This window comes from Eucalyptus grandis, chromosome 1, assembly GCF_016545825.1.
Source record: "Eucalyptus grandis isolate ANBG69807.140 chromosome 1, ASM1654582v1, whole genome shotgun sequence".
In the NCBI taxonomy this organism is placed as follows: Eukaryota; Viridiplantae; Streptophyta; class Magnoliopsida; order Myrtales; family Myrtaceae; genus Eucalyptus; species Eucalyptus grandis.
Genome location: NC_052612.1, coordinates 41,399,589 through 41,419,569, shown reverse-complemented (window position 1 = coordinate 41,419,569; position 19,981 = coordinate 41,399,589). Strand labels below are relative to the sequence as shown.

At 40.2% G+C, this 19,981-nt stretch overlaps 2 protein-coding genes across 6 annotated transcripts; one reads left to right on the top strand and one right to left on the bottom strand.

The window, feature by feature from the left end:
* The first annotated feature begins 5,363 nt into the window (after window positions 1–5,363).
* Window positions 5,364–12,907, top strand: LOC104443522. Of its 4 annotated transcripts, none has more exons than XM_010056988.3 (3): window positions 5,364–5,926; window positions 6,196–9,551; window positions 10,803–12,907. In XM_010056988.3, the coding sequence occupies exons 2-3, from the start codon at window positions 6,264–6,266 to the stop codon at window positions 12,447–12,449; spliced, it is 4,935 nt and encodes a 1,644-aa protein (XP_010055290.2). In that variant the 5' UTR covers window positions 5,364–5,926; window positions 6,196–6,263; the 3' UTR covers window positions 12,450–12,907. The 4 variants fall into 4 exon arrangements, with proteins under 4 accessions (XP_010055290.2, XP_010055282.2, XP_010055306.2 ...); XM_010056980.3 differs by having other exon boundaries at window positions 6,192–9,551; XM_010057004.3 differs by lacking the exon at window positions 5,364–5,926 and adding an exon at window positions 5,934–6,062.
* A 498-nt stretch (window positions 12,908–13,405) lies between these two features.
* On the bottom strand, window positions 13,406–17,422 carry LOC104443507. Of its 2 annotated transcripts, none has more exons than XM_010056963.3 (6): window positions 16,960–17,422; window positions 16,695–16,865; window positions 15,941–16,174; window positions 15,253–15,339; window positions 14,622–14,741; window positions 13,406–13,740 (listed from the first exon to the last, which is right to left on the bottom strand). In XM_010056963.3, the coding sequence occupies exons 1-6, from the start codon at window positions 17,149–17,151 to the stop codon at window positions 13,696–13,698; spliced, it is 849 nt and encodes a 282-aa protein (XP_010055265.2). In that variant the 5' UTR covers window positions 17,152–17,422; the 3' UTR covers window positions 13,406–13,695. The 2 variants fall into 2 exon arrangements, with proteins under 2 accessions (XP_010055265.2, XP_010055270.2); XM_010056968.3 differs by having other exon boundaries at window positions 15,941–16,171; window positions 16,960–17,421.
* Between the last annotated feature and the right edge of the window lie 2,559 nt (window positions 17,423–19,981).

Genomic DNA, 19,981 nt, shown 5'->3' with positions numbered 1-19,981 from the left:
GGAATGATTATTCGTACGCCCGCGCGAGCGGTGAGGGCGTTGGCGGGTTGAGCGCGAAGTTTGAAGCGGCGTTGCGGTACATGACAACTCGGGCGTTTCTTCTTAACGTGGCCTTCGCTGGGTATGTTGATGTTTGGCTGGTGTCGTTGTTCCTTCGCGGTCTTACGTAATTGTGCTGCAGTTTTGGTTAACGTGTGTATTCGTTGCAGTACTCTGTTAGGTGCTGCAGTTGTCATCGATAGGGGAAGGGAGGCCCTGTGGAAGATGCAAAATTCCGGGGTATGTTGAAGTTGGTTTTCTTCTTGTCTTTCTTTGGCAAGATGCACATGTTGTTCCTTGTCAATTTCTGGTCTTTGGATTTTGTCTTCGGTTGTTAGACCAGCTGATACTGTCTTTGGCCCAAAAAAAAATATTAAAAAAAAAAAAAAATAGCCGATACTGTCTCTCGTGTGGTCTCCTTTAGATGTCATGTCGCTGAAAGATTTAACACATTTGGCCTTTGCTGTCAATTCTATACTGATGTGCCATGGCGCCAGTGCCTCTGCTGGCGAGATGACAGCAATTGTGGAGATGGAAGTAAAACATGTAGAACTGATGCAGATCATGTGCCCTTTGTTTAATGTTGATGATGAGGAAGAAGATGGGATACTTAGCCTTTTGAAATTAAAACAATGAATCCTGTTAAAGATAGGATTTTGAGATGCATATGTCTTTCTTCCGGTTGAAGAATTTGGTGGACATGAACCCATCTATTATATCTCCCTCAGTAGATCTTTAGTTTTATTGGCCAGGTTCCAGGTGGTGAACCCAGGGGACTGGTCTACATTGAGTGCTGCTGCTCTTCTTTTCCTTATTTTCTTTCTACGTACTCGCCTCCTTAAGAAGTGTTCAAGGTCTTATTATTTGGAGAGTGAGAGAAATTATCATACTATCTATCATATTCATTGGAGAACTTTGTGGTCGAAGGGTTTATCAGGTTTTATCTCCATCCCATATGCTTAATATTGTGCTTATGGATAAGGAGAAGAGACAAAAATAGCATTGCGACTTAGGAGTTACCGTTCTTGGTTAACCCTTATCATGTAAGCTCTTATGTTGTTTTTGATGTGCTTCCCGTCTATGAATTATAGACAAATATATGAAGCCTTTTGCATATTTAGGTTTCCTGAAATATGATTTTGAGTTTTAATTTCGTGTATAGAGTTCCCTAGCTTTTACTTGTTTAGAGTTACTTTGGTTTTCTGGTTCTAGTTTCCCTTCTCTTACCTAGCAAATGAGTCTACCTAGGAGGGCAAATCTTCTCTGGATTCTGCTGCTAAATTACATGTATGGTTCTCCAGAAGGAAGGAAAACCTTTGCATGAGTTTTAGAAGTACATTCTGGCATTTCACCAAAATTTGCAGATGATGAATACTGAAAGTATATCTATCTACAAAACTTTGCACTACAATTTACAGAGTTATGATAATGTACATTAAATAAATGTAAAATATGACCATGCTACTGTTTTCTTTATTTGGTTTGGTGAAACCCTTTGACAGATCACACTCTTTTAGAGTCTTTTTGTAATAATTCATTAGTCATTCTATGTCAATTTTTGTTTCTTCTTCATTTCCGGGCACAGAAATCATTTGAAGAAGCAATGGAATCCATTGAGAAGGCAAAAGCTCAAAGAGATAGGATGTGAGAGGGATTTCAATGGTACCTGCAGTGACAACCAATCTCATTTGGCAGCTGCAGTTCAGATTGCTGCACATGCTCTTGGACCTGACTAATGACAGCTCTCTATGCCATTCTTTTGATGATTTTCTTTGTGCATAGTTCTTTCCACTCAATGTTCCCATGTTGTGGCAGAGATAATAATGACTGTTATAGCATGTGTTAAATTGAGCCTAAAAGACATCTTAGAAATCGGAAGATATATTACTTTCTTCTACAATTAGGTGGAAGATCTTACCGATTAGGGAGTTTTTCGATGTGAGGTCTTTTTTGTGATCTCCATCACGAGTCCTGTCATTTGTTCTGCTGGACCAAGTTTATGTGATAATTTCCCCAAAGATGTAAATTTGAGAATGAATAAATTTTTACTATTGCCTCTGTGGATGCCAATTGCCATGTGAGTAAGCCCTCTCTGCTGCCTCTCTCTTTTCTCGCAGGAGAATGCTTTGAGATTTTAAAATCTACAACCCCCCTCTTCCCATCTCTCTCTCTCTCTCTCTCTCTCCCCCCAAAAAAAAAAAAAAAGAAAGATTGAAGGCAAGTGGAAGTTAGCCAGGAAAGGGAAGAACTTGAGGATATTCTTATGATGTACGGACTTGATTCTTTACATAGGGTCAAATTCATTATCCTGCCATTATTGCCAGGCCAGTGGATGCAAACTTGTGGTGCACTCCTCCAATTGAGAAAAAAGCAAAATTTGTCATGTTTATTAACTTGTGGATCAGGCTGTTATCCATCTTGTCTCTCATTGGACTACATTCTTTGGCCTAATTGATCCTGTTCCCTTTCCCTTCTAATAAAGTTAGATCACTCTTGTTTCTGTTGAAGCTTGAAATATGTCTTTCAGAGAGTCTTGAGCCAGCACAACTGAGAAATTTTGTCAGCAGATAGGTGGCAAGCTAAGGTATGTGCCAGTTGCTTCCTTTACTATTACAAGTGAAGAAGGAAAAAAAGAAAACGGAAACAACAGATATAATAGGGAAATACTAGTTTGCTTTAGCATGGTCTCTTGGTTTTTTTAAGGTTTACTGTTCCAAAAGTGCATCTGTGCTGGATGATAGTAGCATGTATTTCTGTATCGGTTTAATAATGCTTAGTTCCTGTTTACAGAAGAAATGGCATGAGCCAGGAGACTAGTTAGTTAATCTGAGGAAGCAGAATTTATATTGTAATATTATTGCTTGGAGAGACTGTGCCTTGCTAGACACTGCAACCTATTAAAGTATTTTCAGTCCTTCAGTGTGTATACATGTACCCATACTTTTTATATAGCTTACTGTCGTTTATTGGCTATCATTATACCCTCTAATGATACAACACTGCAAAAGCAGAAGAACGGAAGTCTTCTATGCATGCATAGGTCCCTGATGGTGGAACTGTCTGAGATTTGCCTCTGCAATGGCATGAAAAACTCTTCCTTGGTATAGCGAACGAAAAACAGTTCTCAATGCAGAAAAACCACTTCATAGGTAACATAGGAAGTAAATTATGGGCCCGTTTGGTTCAACTTTGGGGAAATGGCTTTGCATTTCCCCAAGTATCTTTGAGTGAATGGGCATTTTGTGAAGGCTAGTGTGTTTGGAAACTCAATTTTTGTGTATATTTTACAAAGCAGCTTTGAGGTGAAAAGAAAAAGGAAAAAAAGAGAAACATTAAATTCTTTCAAAGGAACAAAGTGAGGGAAGTGCAAGGAAGAAGAAAGAGGAAATGCTATTCAGTAATAGTGCACTTAAATCACCTAGAATGTTAGTTTTTTTCTCTCCTTGCCTCATTAGGTACCTTCAAATGGCACAGCCACTTACTTCAACGAAAAAGAAGGATTTCTTAATTTGGCTCATAGAGAAAAGAGGAATTTTGTGGTTGGGTTGGAAGGAAGAAGAACCTGAATTAAAAGAAAAGAGGAGCGCACTGTGCTTTGAGATAAATTCATTTCGTTGTGTCAAACTTTACCGAATTCCTTTTATTGTGGATATTTCTCTGTTGCTGATGTGATGTCCCTCAGAGCCAGAAAATAGAAGATAAACTCTTTGATATGTAGAGAAAGCTTGAATTTTCATTTGGAATGATAAGAGAACCAAGAAGGCTCCGACCATGATGCATAATGTCCATTGATGAAGGCAATGAAATATCTGAGGTTATCTGCTCTTCATAAGTTATCAATCATGTGTTTACTCTGTACTGCAATGATGGTTTCATGTTGCAGCTCTCTGGCTTCCATCTGCAGATGATTGTGCCTTAGATATAGAAGTTGACGTTTATATAGCCATCAAGGTCAGCAGCTTGCTGGCATAGCTACGAGCCCATGGCACTTGGTGAAGCAGGAACAGTTGAGAGAGTAAAAAATGAGTGAGGCCGCATGACAATGATGCTTCGTTCTGGGTGTTCGTTTGCTCAGATTTCGAACTCATGACATTGTATTATGAGAAGATCTAAACTGCAGAACTCTTAAAAATATAGTAACTAAATGTTTTCATTAGCCAATTGGGATTCCACCGGGGGTATGTGCCTTTCGAAGCTCATCTTTTAAAAGAGATTATTCTGGCAGAAGCCGTTTGGTTTCAAAGACGAATGACGTCAGTTTTTTTGCATCTACCAGAAAACGCATCGACAAATCCATTTGCCTGAGAAAGCAGAGAGGAGAAGAAGCAGTTTTTGAATCGAGGTACAATTACAAACATCCACTAGACAAGAGTTCAGTATGAAGATGGTTGCACTGAGCACATTTTCTGCATAACACAGAATATGGTCACTGTTAATTTTTTTTCCGAGTTTTTGCATCTACTTTAATCTGATGAGGGTGGAGGTGACGCTTTTTTGGCCATCTTTATGCATACGCTTTGAGTTTTTTTATTTAAGAAAGTGTCCGTCGGATGCTCGTGTCGTGTACCAAAAAGAATCGCAGGTTCACGCTCCGTCTGATTTCTCAGGTTCGACGGACACGGTGTTTAGTGGAAGGGCAACACAACACTACTCGCTCTGCGCATGTCAGGTCGAGACGGATGTGGACTGCACGTACCTCCTCTTTCTCTCTCGGGAATCTACTCCCATATTTCTTCCCTCAAGAGCTCCTGCACAACTGTCAAAGCGCCCACCTACCCTGAATTCTTGCTTCAAAAGCCGTTGACAACACTAGTGAACTTTCTGAACCACGACAGGAGAAGCAAATTTCAACTTAATCGACCGACTTTGACGTAACTCAGAAGACCACATAAACCCCGCCTCAGAAGATTAATCGACCGACTTTGACGTAAGCGACAATGTCGACCACGTCAGATCGGTTTGCGCGGAATAACTTTTCAAATCCGACCGCCCCAATCGAGATTTTAATAAACAAGTTCCCACCTTTTTCATAAACATGACATGTGGGATACAGCCTCGCGAACACAGGTCGAAAGATCTCGGCTGCCAAACTTCAGAACAAAGCAATGTTACGGGAATGAATGTCCTTTACCCGAGGGAAGCAATGATTACTCCACGCCCTCAAGGCAAGTGGGAATCAATACTTAAACCCCCGTAATGGGTTTTAAAATATTGGGCTTTGCCCTGATCCTCAAAAGAAAAAGGCAAAAGCTACCCTCCACCCCAACATCCTGTCTTTCTTTTTCCTTCTCGATTTCTCCATTATTTTTTTTTGTCAACTCCTCCAATTTCTACACCCTCAGCCTTCCCTGTCAAGACCGGGCGTTGGTGACATTCCAATTCCAACTACAAATCCGAGGGTCCAACTTTCATTAATGTCAGAGTTATATATAGAATTGCTAACTTTAGTCCAGGATCCGGTAGTGGGCGATTGCTCTGTAATGACGTGATGCATGTTGAACAGGCATATATATATATATATCGGAGGAAATACGAGAAACGGTCAAGACCCGAGGTGGGGGATTGTATTGTGGACGGTATGATCCCGGCTTCTCATCCGCCGGATTAGAAAGGAATGAATTGAGAACTTGGGAAAAAGACTTCTTTTTCCTCCCTTTCTCGTTCATTCTCTCTCTCTCTCTCTTTCTCTTCTTTTTGTGCCGCCCCATTTCCCTTTAGATATACCAAAGCTAGGAAGGAAACAGCTCCTCATAGCTGTTGCTGAGGCCAAAAAAAAAGAAAAGGGAAGGAAAAAGAGAAGTGGAACAACAGGATCACATTGCCTTTTTGATTTCTGGCAATCTTGGGTCTTTAACTCATGCTTTACGGGGTCTGATCTCTTCACTGGGTGAGTTACTCTTCTCTTTAATGTTGTTCTTCCCCGCCTGTTGTCTCCTGATATATCCAACTTTAGCTTTGTAACCACTTGGCATTTCATAGCTCTGAATTGGGTGTTGATCAATTTAATCTTTTGATAGTGGGTGGTGAGTTCGTGTTCTAATTTGTTAACCTCCATTTTCTTTTCTTTTTTCCTTCCCCTGTTCTTCTGATCAAGGCTTTACATAGATCTAACGCGAATTTTGGTTGTTCATGGTTTGTTTCATTTCCTCAAGTCAGATTGCCATCAGCAGATAAGACCATAGAAAGAAAAGACACTGAGGTGGAGAGAGACTCTGATCTCTGATATGATGGGAACGGGAGTTAAAATCAGGAGATTTGTGATCATGTCGGTGAAGACATGTTACAGATCAGTTTGCAATCATCCGTTCCTTGTGGGTTTGTTGTGCTTCTCGTTTTTCATGTACAGATCATTTCCATTCCTGTTTTCGCTTTTGGTGTCTGCATCCCCTGTTTTGGTCTGCACTGCTGTTCTGCTCGGCACTCTCTTGAGCTTCGGGCAGCCAAATATACCCGAGATCGGAAAGGAAGAGACAATTACGCACGATGTTTCTTCTCTTAAAGCTGGTGTAGTGCAAAACGCCACTATCATCAACCGCAGTGAGGACTGTGTTGTGGAGAAATTTGTGGGTAGGGAGAGAGAAGTCGCGGATAGAGCTGTCCAAGAAGCGGGTAGTCCAGATGGTAAAACCAGTATGGTTGAGGAAGATGATGGCTTGCTTGAAACTACCCGATTAATTGATGATAGTTCCCAGGAGAAACAAGGCGAAAAGCATGTATGTGAGGAAGCAGCCAAAGGATTTCATGATCTGGAACAGGAGAATGTTGCTAGTGTTCATGACGAGAAGTCGGATGTTGACGGTCATGAAGATGGAGGACATCAGTATACGTTAATGGAGGAGGAAGAGTTTCACAATCTTGAAAGGGAAAATGGTGGAATGGCGAGAGATTCAACCGATGTGGACGGTCATGAAGATGGAGGACATCAGTATACGCTAATTCAGGAGAAAGAGTTCTACAATCTTGAAAGGGAAAATGGTGGAATGGCAAGAGATTTAACTGATCCTCATTTGGAAAGTCCACTGGGGTCCAAATGGAAAGAACTTGATGAGGAGGAGGATGACGATGACATGTCTGACGGTTCTGGTTCTGATCATTCAGAGAGCTCATCGCCTGATGCTTCAATGGCCGACATCATGCCAATGCTTGATGAACTTCACCCGCTATTGGATGTTGATGCGCCACAACCAGCTCCCCTGCTGCTCGATGACTCTGATGTTGCCTCACAGCATTCTAGCAAGAGTGAAAATGGGATTTTGGAGTCTGACGAGGATAACAAGAATGAGGAAGGAGATGATGAAAATGACATAGGAGAGGAGGAGGAGGAGGAGGAAGAGGAAGAAGAATCTCAGAGAGGCAAAGAGGATGAAAGTAAGTCTGCGATTACTTGGACAGAGGATGACCAGAAGAATCTCATGGATCTCGGTACTTCAGAGCTGGAAAGGAACCAACGGTTGGAGAATCTGATTGCCAGGAGGAGAGCAAGGAAAAACCTAAGAACAATGACTGAGAAAAATCTGATAGACTTTGATAGTGATGATCTTCCCTTTAATGTGCCTTCTATTGCAACTATGAGAAGAAACCCGTTTGATGGTCCCGATGATTCTTCTTATAATGTGGGTTTGCCACCCATCCCTGGGTCTGCACCTTCAATTATGTTGACAAGAAGAAATCCCTTTGACATTCCCTATGACCCCAATGAAGAAAAACCCAATCTTAAGGGAGATAGCTTCCAGCAAGAGTTTGAGACATTTCATCAGAGGGATAATTTCTTCCGTAGGCATGAGAGTTTCAGTTTGGGACCCTCAAATTTAGGGGTTCCGAAGCCAGAGAAGCAAGACTCCATGTGGAGGCCCTTTTTTGTGCCCGAACAGTTTGCTTCAGAGGGAACAAGTTTCCACCTTATGCAACGACAGACAAGTGAAGTAAGTGTAACTGACTCGAAGGTGAGTTCTGTTCCTGATACAGAATCATTGTCTTCAAATGCTGATCAAGATGACAAGAGGGTGAGTGAACATGATTCTTCTCAAGAAAGAGAAGGCATTTCCAATGTAGACCAAGCTTCCCTGCTTGTAGAACGTGGAAGCCAATCTTCTGAAGATGTAGATTCTCGCGATATTGAAGATGTTGAGGAGAATGTCATTCACCATGAGGAGAATGAGATAACTTTAGGCAATGTGGATGGTCAGCACGAACTTGAACTGAGTTTGCCTGAAACTGGAGAACAAACTGATTCTTTGCATACAAATGTGAACGAAACACAACAGAAAGTAGAAGCAGCTGAAGAAGAGTACAGCGGTGGATCAAGCTCGTCGTTCTTCTCAGAAGTGAATGAAACGGTTGCTGATATGAAACAAGAAGAATTAGCAACATCAATAGATGATCTCGGTGAGGAATCTAGCCTTGCTCAGGGACATCCAGTCAAACACTTTGATATCACCCTCACAGCCAAGGCAGAGGATGATAATCCGCATAGGGAGCCTGTTTATGATTCTAGCCCACCAGCAGTTGAAAAATACCTGTCTTTCAAGTCTATTTCATCTGACGTGATGGGTGATGTGTCTGAAATGACTTCAACTCCAGAATCGATAAGGTCAGCCTGTGTTGACAAAGAGTCTGAAGGGCCTGGTGAGATGCTGAAAGAGGAACCCAACTATGAAGAGATGTTTGCAGCTGCTTCACAGGTGCATGCTGAAAATGAAGATGAATTGAGCTACATGGAAGTTGCAGAGAATGCTGAAGAAAACGCCTGCGAAGGTGAACAGCCCATGAATGATGGATTGGACGGCAAGAGTGAATCTCTGGTCCCTAGAACCGTGTCTGAACTTATCTCAACTGGTCCAAGTTTGCCTTCATGTAGTGAATCAATGGGGGAGGACAGGAGACATGATCATGATTCTCATAATGAACACAGTCACCTTGTGTCCTCAAGCTCTGATGCTGACAGCCCCAACTGGATCCAACAAAGTGAGGGTGAGAGGCAAGACTCTGAACAGGAAGAAATCCACTTATCATTCAGGGATGGACCATCCGAAGCTATTTTGCCATTGAAGGATGACTCTGTGCATCATGAACAGCTTCAAGTCAACTCAAGTGCTAGTTCAGAGACCAGTAATACATGTGCCCAACATCTGTCTGAGCACGTGGATATGGAAACATCTCTTAACCAGCAAGTAACTTTTGATGACTTACATTCTTCCACACCAGATGAGGAACCAACTTTTCTGGCAAATGAGAATGTTTCTGTTATCCATGAATATTCTTCTTCCATAGAACCTGAAAGCATGAAGGAGCATTCATTTGACAAGGAAGACGTTGCGCAGTATGTAGAAGATCAAGTTCAGTCATCAGCATCCAATGTAGTGAAAGACGCTGGTGTCTCCCAGGATTTGGAGGCAAAGGCAGTTTCGCATGGTTCTACATGTGATCTGATGCCCAGTGAAAACAAGCTGTCAGAATTGGAGGGACAACACTACTGCGCTCAAACAACTATTAGTGACCCTAATGGGGAAGAGGTAAGCTATCCGATGCATTTAAAGTTTTTCATAATATCATTAAATGCTGTTTAGTGGGTTTGGATTGTATTTCTTGGGAAGATGATTAAGATAGCCAGCTAAGTGTGTCGTAAGATGTAAAATAAGTTATTCCTGCCTCGAGATGTCTATCAAAAAGAAGCCTCGAATCAGAGGAAGTTTGAACTTGCAAATATCATTCAGTTGCTCATCTAACTTTAAAACCGTTAAGCCCCAGCACATGCTATAACTGCTTTGTACTAAAGTTGTACATGAAAATCCTAAAGTTCTGAAATCTGAGCAAATCGATATAACTATATGAAGTACAAATTATAGTCAAGTTGTAAATCTAAAAGACTTGATAGCTATTACTTCCAGATCCCTCCCGTCTCTGCCATTATATAGGCAAAGTTCTTTATAATCGCTACACCATGCCAACCTTAGAGAATTAGGACCTCAAGGGGCTCTGTCCAAATCTGCTTCAGCATCCTAAGAATTGTTTTCAGCTGTTTTCTATCTGCTGAGTAGAGTAGTATATCTCCTAAATTGCTAAAATCTAGTCGACACCCACCTGGAAGATGAATGTTTGAAATTGAATTGTTAATAAAAAGTGAATTAAGGGAGGACTTTCCATCTCTCGATTTAACAAGTATGTGAATCAAGACCAAGGTCTGGGCATGGGTAGGACCTTCAATGAGTTAGAAATGTTATGATTACAATCATCATTATGTCCAAGTGCAACTTCTTCAGCATCAATTTTATGCTTCGGATCAACATTGTGAATAGCTGCAAATCTTATCTGTGAAGGTAGACAGACCAATGTCGTACCAATCTCACCCTTGATAGATGTGATTACCTAGCCCTTCTTGTCCCTTAAATGATTTCACTGGCTCTGATCCATTCGATCATAAATCCATGTTAGGCTTCTTTTTCCCCCGTTATCATGGTTGCAATAAAATTAACTGTTCTCTGTTGAACACTCTGTGTCATTTTTCGCTGCTTGATTTTTTGTTAATTTGAATTTGGCCAGTTGTGATAAAGTTTATTCAGTTCTCAAGTATAGATGGTTTTTCTTCTGGCAAGATTCCATTTTTCCAATGGTTCATGCAATGCATCAACTCTTCTAGTTCTCTGCACACAGTGTTTGATAATTATTGTGAATGTCTAAGGTCAACTTTACAATCTTTGTAATCGGTGGATTCAATGTTGAAGTGTCAATCAACAAAGCTAATTACGTACCATGTCCTTTTGTAGGAACTATCTGTGACAGTGGCAGAGCCTGTTGTAGAAATAATCAGCCCTAATGGCATAAATGCCAAGGATACATGTGACGTTGAAGAAGACACTTTAACAGATGCCTCTACCTTGACTCATGATTTTGCCTCGAATCCAGATGGGACACTTGAATATGTATCGCCAACTGGAGCCGCTGAATCAAGAAATGTCAATGCTCATGATACTGAAATTGGAAGCCATGGGCTAGTCACAACATATTCTGAACAATTAGCAGAATCGTTTGAATCTCATGTTTCAGGAGAAAGCTTGCATGAAGAGATTGATCATATTAAGGAGATTGATGAAGAGTTTTTGAGGGAGCTGGATAATATCGGGGACTTCAGAGTCAAAGAGGCTGATGATGATTCTCTTAGTGCCAAGCTTTTGCCAGGGGAAGCCAGTGTGGGAACATATGGGAGTGAGTCAACATACAAAGACGAAGAACCAGGGGAAAGTAGCTTAAAATTACCCGTTGTTGAAGCTAGATCTATTGAAGATGTTACAATGACCTTCAGAAAATTGCATGAAGGAGATCTTGTTGAAGCTGTAAATGAGCAAAGTATTAGTGAGTCAAATATTGAAGATGAAAATAATTCAGATTCGCTGATTGAAGAAGCTAAATCTCTCCAGGAAACCCCCATTACTGCAGAGCATATCTCAGAAGAAAGTGAGGAAGAGCGGCTGAACATCCACGAGAGTAAACCAGCTGAACCTGAAGCCAACGAAGGAAGTTCCACCAAAATTGTTGAATCTGGTGTTTCAGAGACTAAAAGTGTTTCTTTTGATGAACCGACTGGCTCAGAGGAAATTGAGAGCAGCCCAAGCCTACCTGTTATGGAAGTAAGATCCCTTGACGATATTACAATAGCCTTTAGGCAATTAAATGAGGGAGCAAATGTTGAGGAAGTCATTGTGCCCAGTTCGATTGGAGTCCAGGAAGATGTGGATGGATCAGAGCATGGAGGAGGAATGAATTCAGGCCTGCATGTCGTTGAAGCAAGATCTCTGGATGACATCCGCGTCATTATGAACCAAATCTCAGAAGATAATCAAGAAGTCATGGGCAAGGGCCAGAATATGCATTATGAATATACTGAAGTGAGCTCTACGAAGACAACTGAGTCCCAGTCTGTTGAATCCAGGGTTCGAGAAACTCAAACGGTCTCTCTGGATAAATCTGTGGGATTGGATGGAATAGAGAGCAGCTTAAGCTCCCCAGTTCATGAAGAAAGATCTGTTGATGTCGCAATGCAAGTTAAGCAATATGAAGGAACAGATGTTGAGGAAGTCGTCCATCTCCATTCCACTGGCAATCAGCAAGGCATTGACGAATCAAAATTAGATTCAGGCTTGGAATTTGAAAAGAGCTCATCTGATGTTGATCATAATACTCTGAGGCAAAACTCAGGAGATGTGCAGAAAGGGCTGCCTGAGGACATCCACTCTGAGGAAAAGTCAACAGTTGCTGAAGCAGTGACTGAAGTTTCTACAGAGACAACCGAGTCCAGCAAGACCCAATCTGGTGTTCAAGAAACTCCCGCTATTCATCTTGAAAAAACAAAAGATGGTTTTGATGGTCCATCAGATGCTGCTAATATGGCGTCAGTCAGTCCAAGAGGTACATAGGTAAAGCATGGCAAGCCTAGCTCCAGCTCCAGCTCCAGCTCAAGCTCTAGCTCAAGTGATTCTGACTAAAGTTGAGGATTCAGCAAAAGAGGGATGAAAAGTCTCGTGCTCATTTGGTTTTGTTCGTGGTTTCCAAGATGCTCGTTTTTGTTCCCTAGTATTTTTCTTGCTTCCTGTTATTATTAGTGGTAGGTGCATTCCCGGTCGCTGCCATATTGATTGATTGCTTACCTCAAGAAATTTCTTTTTTTGTTTGATTTCTTGAAAGTTGAGAGTCAGCAGTTTGAGGCTTTTCTGCGTTTTCTTTTCTGGCCTGTAATTTGAGGCTTTTCTTGAGAGCTTCTTGTTATGCATTTGTAAATTAGTACTTTCTAGAATCTGCAAAGGACTGCTTGTACATGTAATGCTTGCTTACCTGATTTACTTGAGTAAGAATTTGATTGATTGTGATTCTTTTACACCGTCTAGTCGGCATGTGAGCCAAAATAAGTTGAAAACATTGTGCAGTTGGACCCTGCTTATGACCACTCCAATTTGATATTTGGTTATTTATCTGGCTGCAAACTGTAATTTAGCGAACCTGAGATGCATCTTGCCACCACTGTTTCATCTTGATGCCCTTATCCATTTATCAGGGTGGTTCAGATCTCTTTGTAAAATTTAACCTTTTCGCTAGACACCAACATAAACATAACGTGTTACCAGTAGCCTATCTAGTTTGTCTTGTTAATCTACCTGAATTGTTCACCAGCACGCATGGAAAGAAAAAGACAGGTTTGAGAATTCATTATCTGTCACTTCTAACCGAAAGCGAAATATAACAATGAATGGCTATAAACCGCCTAGCTGGTCCATTTATACCAATTTGGAATTGTCGCAATATCTTCTCAATGTAAAATCTAAGAGATAGAATTGTTCGAGTAAACAAGCAGGAATGCAGTGATGATATGCACGTATGAAACAGCACAAAATACCTCTTCATTCAACCAAATCCTCCTGCAAGAATGGAAAATCATGGAAATAGCATCCAACGGAATATCCAAATAAGGTCGTAACTCATAGTTTCATGGAAACCCCATCTTTTTCTAGATTCCAGTGCCTCAAAGACATGTCGAGTAATGTACACAAAGCAAAATTACATGTAAGGATGAAGCTACTTTGAAATCAGAGTGCCTTCCAAGTAGTTGTCTACACTAATGTAAAAATTCCTATGCAGAAGAACCCTAAGAAGAACGGCATAATGCTTTTACTGCTTCTGCTTCTTCTGCAACGGCTCTACTGAACTCCCAGCCTGCCAAAGAATTGTCAAATGTTGTTTAAGTAAACTTAGTACCTTTGTATCGTCATTTAATATGCAAAAAGCATGAAACTAGATTCTGTTCCAACCTAATTTAATGAAGCTCACAGTAAAGTGATTTGTTTGTATAACACCAATTATTAATTTCTCTTTCAATATATTAAGAGCTTATCAGGTTCATCTTGCTTCATTAATGAAAAAGGAATTTTGAGTATTGCTGTAGAGGAGGAAGAATTCACTGTGCACATCGTCAACAGATCATAGTATTAACCACACTGATGCTTCTGACAGACAGTGAAAAAATGATATCTTTGTGGAACTTTTCTTCCAGCATCGAAAACCTCCATTCTTCCGTGCCAGAATCTAATTCAACCTCAAATCAGGTATTCTTAGGAACCACACTAAGTATGAACTCAGTAGTTCAGAAATATGCAGACACGAGAAGACATGATCCTCCCAGGAACCATCAGTCCTGAGCAAGTTAAACAAATGTTTGCACCTGTATCTAAAAGGAAAGCAAGACTTCAAGAGACAAGCTGTTCCCAAACTCTCTTGATTTTAACATGGGCTGCGACATATTGAGAGGTATTTTATTGAGCATGTCAAATTAGATATATAATTTGACCTACACCCCCCAGAACACACCCAAAGGGAAAAGACTAGTTCTTCATTTCGATTGAGTAGAGAGGCACATTCATACGCTCACCAGAGGTGTATCTTTGTTACTAACACTCTACTTTGCAAAGAGAGAGCCAAAACTACATATTTATATGCAAATTTGTTTTTTTTATTTTGCATTTTATTTTCTTCTGTGGAAATTGGATCCTCCCATACATGGTCAAATGGGCATTGAGACGAAAGATTAATATGCCTACCACACTAGAGAGTTGTTCCTTGATGTAAGCCATCGATCTCAACATTGCTTCAAGCGTTTCTCTCGTAAGCTGAAACTTCACTTCCTTTTCTCTTAAAGGAGACTTGGAGTGGTCTTGCAACTGCAAATAAGAGCCATAAAGCAAAGTCAAATGTAGCATGATAACAACGCTAAGTCACTGAGGTTGAGAAGCAAATGACTGCACCAAAATATGGCCTTGTAGAGCTTGTGGATGGGGAGAAACGGGGGAACATTGCATCTTACTAATTCCCAGGAATATTTAAGAATAACAAATTTGCAGTCGGTAACTAATGGATTTTTTTGTGATTCAACCATTCTCTAAACCCCCACTACCTAATTCCTGCAGGAGAAGTCTTGCTCTCATCACATCCAAGTGCAGGACATTCCCTCGCATGATCTTTTGATGTTACTAAAAGTTTCCAAAGAAAGGTCCCACAACCTGGCCAGATTACTAACGAGAAAATGTTTATACATAAAAAGGGACATGTTATCTTTCAGTCTTTCCCCAGGATAAGCTCAGTTGTGAAGGATTATGAAGCATGCTCGCCTCTCATCATGCGGACTGGCCCATTGATATAATCAAGATAGAATCACTCATTTCATCATCATACCTTCAGGGTGACTGCAGCCACCTTATTCGCTGATGCTTTTTGCTTCTCAATCCTCCAATTCATTTCAACAAACTGAGGAACAGTTGCCTATATGAATAGGAAATCAGTATCAATTCCTTTATCTAGAAGACAAAAATTCCAGGCTCAAAGTGCCGTGCCTCATGAATGAGAGAGAGAGAGAGAGAGAGAGAGAGAGATTCTTTGATTATTCTGAATAAGCAATTCTGCATCTTATGCCAGTAGAGATTTATGGAAGTAACAGAGGAACAGGGTACTTGCATCATTTTCATTTTCCAATTGGTAGTTCAGGGCAAAATCTGATAGAACACTTTAATTCATCAGAAGAAATTATAAAGGGCTAACAAAAATTTGTTTTGGCTTGCACTGCAGCTTTGGCCATCCTTTTGCAGCTGCTTGAAAGCAGTCTTCTCCCAAAAGCACTCCTACTGCTAGAGGAAGAGGGGCTTAATATTATTTGTAGTTAGACATCTCTGCATCAGATTTTATCATTCAGTAAATTTCTCTTGTCGATTTAGGTAAAGATTTTAGGTATCTACCGTGCAATCAAACAACAGACAACTCCATGAGATGGAGACACATGGCTGCCACTGCAGCACTGACAATGAAATTTAACTGAATGCATTTGCAACAACGTTTTGAATGTCTGGCAACAGCATGTCCCTTTTACCATATTTTCAGAAGCACCGTCATCACGTTGGAGAGAGATGGGCGTCAGCTGTGACACATTAGACTCGGCAGTGATTGTTGCATTGCTGCCACTGCCTCTGCAGTTGAAGTCGAAACATGGATCAGCTTGGTGAGGCTGAGATAATGCCGAAGTTTCAGAAGATGGGAAAGTTGAGAGAGCAGGTGGCATGCTTATTTTGACCTGACAGGAATTGCTGGAACGCGGTATTGACTGCTGGACAACAAAACACATAATAGTAAAAATGGTGAGCTGATAAGCTGGAGAATCACAAAGTAAGCAACTCAAATCATGACAAAAAGACTGCAGGAAGCGCAGTTTCTTGAGATCAATATAATCCATGACAAGAATATGCTTACACTGCACAAACAAACCGTCTGAGACTTTATTCAAATCTCAAATCTTTATTGGCAGCAGCCCACTAACACAAAAAACAGACATCAGCACTAATGTTCTCAATTCGATTCTGCAAATTTTGCACGGAAGTCTCAGTGGGACGAAACTTAAAGTTTCAATGCAAGCAAGGATGATATTAGCCGACTATAACATAAGTAAAGTACTTCTCAAGTTCTCATCACTCAAGCATAGCTATCTGAGAAGCTGCAAAAGCAACAGCAGCTGAAAAAAAACCAATTTTCCAAAGAACTCAAAAAAGCAAACGTCTTTGGCACCCGCGCAATCTAAGCCCGTCATCACGATGCTAAATCACAACGCAAAAATCTCTCCTTTCCTTCACCTGTTCTCTAGAAATGTCCTCCCTCCACTGATTCTTATGCTTCAGCAGCACCGACACGAGAAGGTCCCGCAGACTGACCGGCAAGTCGGGCGGGAACAGCCTCAAGAGATCGCTCTCGCCGAAGTCGTCGCCCACGCATTTCCTGATGAGGGAACGGAGGCACGCCGAGACCTGCGAAAACCCGGACAACCCACGTCGAAACATCAAGAAAGAAAACAAAAGTTCGAGACTTTTCCAAGAATTCCGAACCAGGGTCATCACTCACGGGGTCGACTTCGGAAGTGGAAGCGAGGCCGAGGAGAGACTGGACGTGGGACTTGTCCGGCGGGGCGAGGCCGGTCTTCCGGGTCAGCCAGAGGGTGATGAGCACGGTCTCGATCGCTTCGGCGGCGGCGGCGGCGGCGGCCGAGAGCTTGTGGAGTTGCAGGAAGAGGGTCGCGTCCCCTGCTCCTTCCATTTCGCCTCTTCTCGTTTCCAAGCTTTTATATCTTCTTCTTCTTGTCTTCTTCTGTTGCTTCTCGGAAAAAAAGGTATGAGCTTCAATGGTTTCTCGAGCTTCTCAACAGCTGACACCTCCTTCTTCCTCTTCGTCTTGAGGGACGAGCCATTGATGCGGGTCTCGCGCAGTTTGCGCTCCTTGCGTTTCCATTGACTTGAGGACCGCCATGAACGATCGAGTCGCTTTGCTCCAGCTTCCCAATCTCCCGTCTCTCTCCATGCGTTCTGGTTTTAAATTCTCCAAATTGCTTTTCTCGTTTGAGTATTATCCAACATTTTGGATATTGATTTGGGGAAAATTTCCCAATGAGAACTTAAAAGTGCTATAATTTTTTCCAACAATGATTTAAAATGAATCTTATTTTAAATAAGAATCTAAATTATAAGTTATTTCAAATAAGAAACTGAAATAGTCATATGATTATATAAATATAAAAGAAAAGCCTAATTGAAGGGCATTTTTATTTTTTAATCTTTTATTTTTCCCTCTCCAATTGATGGGGTTAGGGAAGGAAAGAGGAAAAAAGAAAAAAGAATATAAAAATATAAAAAATCACTTTAATTTGTTTTGACTAAAATACCAATTTTCTGATTGCTACAATAGTCATCGGCTAACTACAGGCCTTTATTTGAAACGATATGGCCATTGGGCCTTTATTTGGGACATTTGGCCGCTTTAAGCCATTATTTTAGATAATTTGATCATTTAATGTCCTTATTTGAAATCATAGCTATTTTGAATCATTATTTGAGAAAATCAGGATAATTCAACCCTTATTTGAAATTTTCCCTTGAGTTGATGACATAGTTTTTGACTAAAAATGAAATTTATTTCACAAAAAATAAATAATATTATAGTAATTCTTTAAAATTGATTGCTTGTATCTTCTATAAATATAAACGAATGAAAATTATATTCATCATTCAAGAAAATATTTTAAAATAAATTTTATCGATAATAAGACATTTTACTTTATTAATTATTTCGAATAATATAAGTCATCATTTTTAGAAAATTATTTTTAAATTATTTATTTTTAACGAAACAAATATAGCTAAGCATATAACAAATGTGTGAAATTCTATAAAATTGTCATGAGGACAGTGTTGCCAATTGATCTTAGAGAAGGGAAAAAACACTTTTTTGGACATTTGAAAAATTGAAAAATTACTTAACAAATTCACACTTTTGTAGCGTATTTAATGAAAATTAAAAATGGAAACATTCTTTAACATAAATAAGGTTCTAAAGTGGAGTCATTTTCTTAAAAAATGACCTAGAGTAGATTTTATCTCAAATAAGGGTTGTGACCAAATTGTCTTAGATAAGGATTTTTGGTCGATCGGTGAGCATGTGACTATTCTAGCGGTTGAAGAAGGAGTATTTTAGTCCAAAGAAATTAAAGTATATTTTTTTAAAATTATTTTACCTTTTTCATTTTCCCCCTTCCCTTCCTTAGCTATTGTTGGGCCTTATCCATGTCTAGCATAGGTCATTAAAAAGCCACTCTTGATCATTAGATTGAGCAAGTCCATGATCCAAAGGAAGGGGCACCCAATTGCTGGCGTACGAGAAGCGAAGATGAAAGAAGAGGGCTACAATGAATCGGAGAGATGCTTATAATATCTTCTCTTTTTGTTAAGTTCTTTCTTTTCTTAAAAAAAAATTCTTATCCAATCTAGGCTTATCCAACCCTCTCCCTTGGATTTTTTATCCGGCATTTTATCCGGATGTATCCAAGTTTGTTTGATTTGATAGACATTCCCAAACATCGGATAAGATAACAAATTATCTTATCCAGACTCAAATCCGGACTATCAAACGCAGCTTAATTGTACGTCACTTCAAAAGGAACAATGATGTAGCTTTCAAATAGCCAATTCACCTTATGCAAAATCTCAAAATTAGTTTAGTTTTTGTTGTGATTTCTTGATTGCAATCTTCCATATAAAGGTAGTTCTTACCTATATCCTTAGGTCATTTATGCTATAATCATGAACCCTCCAATACAATATAAATATTTCTTAAAAGAAGACGTTGACTTAATTCAACTCCTAAAATATCCACATTTTTTTTTAATTTTTCAGTGCATATCTATTGAATGGTTTAGACACATGCATGCAATGAGCCAATTTTTTACTATTTCACGAGTGACCATAGCTTAAAAGTTGAATATTGATTCATAGCTATTCTATCCTGTTAACATCATGTCAAGAATTGACTTAATTTTGAAAATATAAAAGAGCTACAATAGTATTTTCGATGAGTCGATGGCATTTTATGGTTGCTTGTTAAAAAGCATGTGATTCACGTATGTAAGATTAGGCACTGTTTGTTTATTTTTGTTTATATTCTCCGGAATAAAAATTTATGTTCTTTTGTTTCGGGGAAAAAAAAACAAAAACACGTTTGTAAAACTTTTGTTCATGGAAATAGAAACAAAAAGTAGAAAAACTTGTTTATTATTCTTGAAACAATTCCGATAAATAATTTTTCTTTCTCCTATTTTTTTTCCTTTTTCTTTTTTTCTTTTCTTCTTCTTCTTCTTTTTGTTGGTCATCGACCTTGGCCATGGCTAGCGTCGGCAACCAGCTAGATGAGGGCTAGCGACCTCGCCGAAGCGTTGCCGGCCCTCGAAGACGCTGAGCCTCGCCAAATTTGGGTGAGCTCGAGCTCGTCCAACTCAGGCGAGGTCGACCTCACGCCATCTGGCCGAGGTTGAGCCTCATCGGTGGCCTCGGTGGCTAGGCAAGCCTCGTGAGGCCACCGGCGAGAGGCTTGCCTGGCC

What these genes read in the sequence shown, in the direction of transcription:
- LOC104443522 (XM_010056988.3), top strand. Translation starts at nt 6,264, where the DNA reads ATGATGGGAACGGGAGTTAAAATCAGGAGATTTGTGATCATGTCGGTG. An exon ending in GTGACCCTAATGGGGAAGAG is followed by an intron (nt 9,552 to 10,802) that starts GTAAGCTATCCG and finishes GTCCTTTTGTAG; the next exon opens with GAACTATCTGTGACAGTGGC.
- LOC104443507 (XM_010056963.3), bottom strand. Translation starts at nt 17,151, where the DNA reads ATGGAAGGAGCAGGGGACGCGACCCTCTTCCTGCAACTCCACAAGCTC. An exon ending in AGGACATTTCTAGAGAACAG is followed by an intron (nt 16,175 to 16,694) that starts GTGAAGGAAAGG and finishes TTTGTTGTCCAG; the next exon opens with CAGTCAATACCGCGTTCCAG. An exon ending in AGGAACAACTCTCTAGTGTG is followed by an intron (nt 13,741 to 14,621) that starts GTAGGCATATTA and finishes ATTCTTTGGCAG; the next exon opens with GCTGGGAGTTCAGTAGAGCC.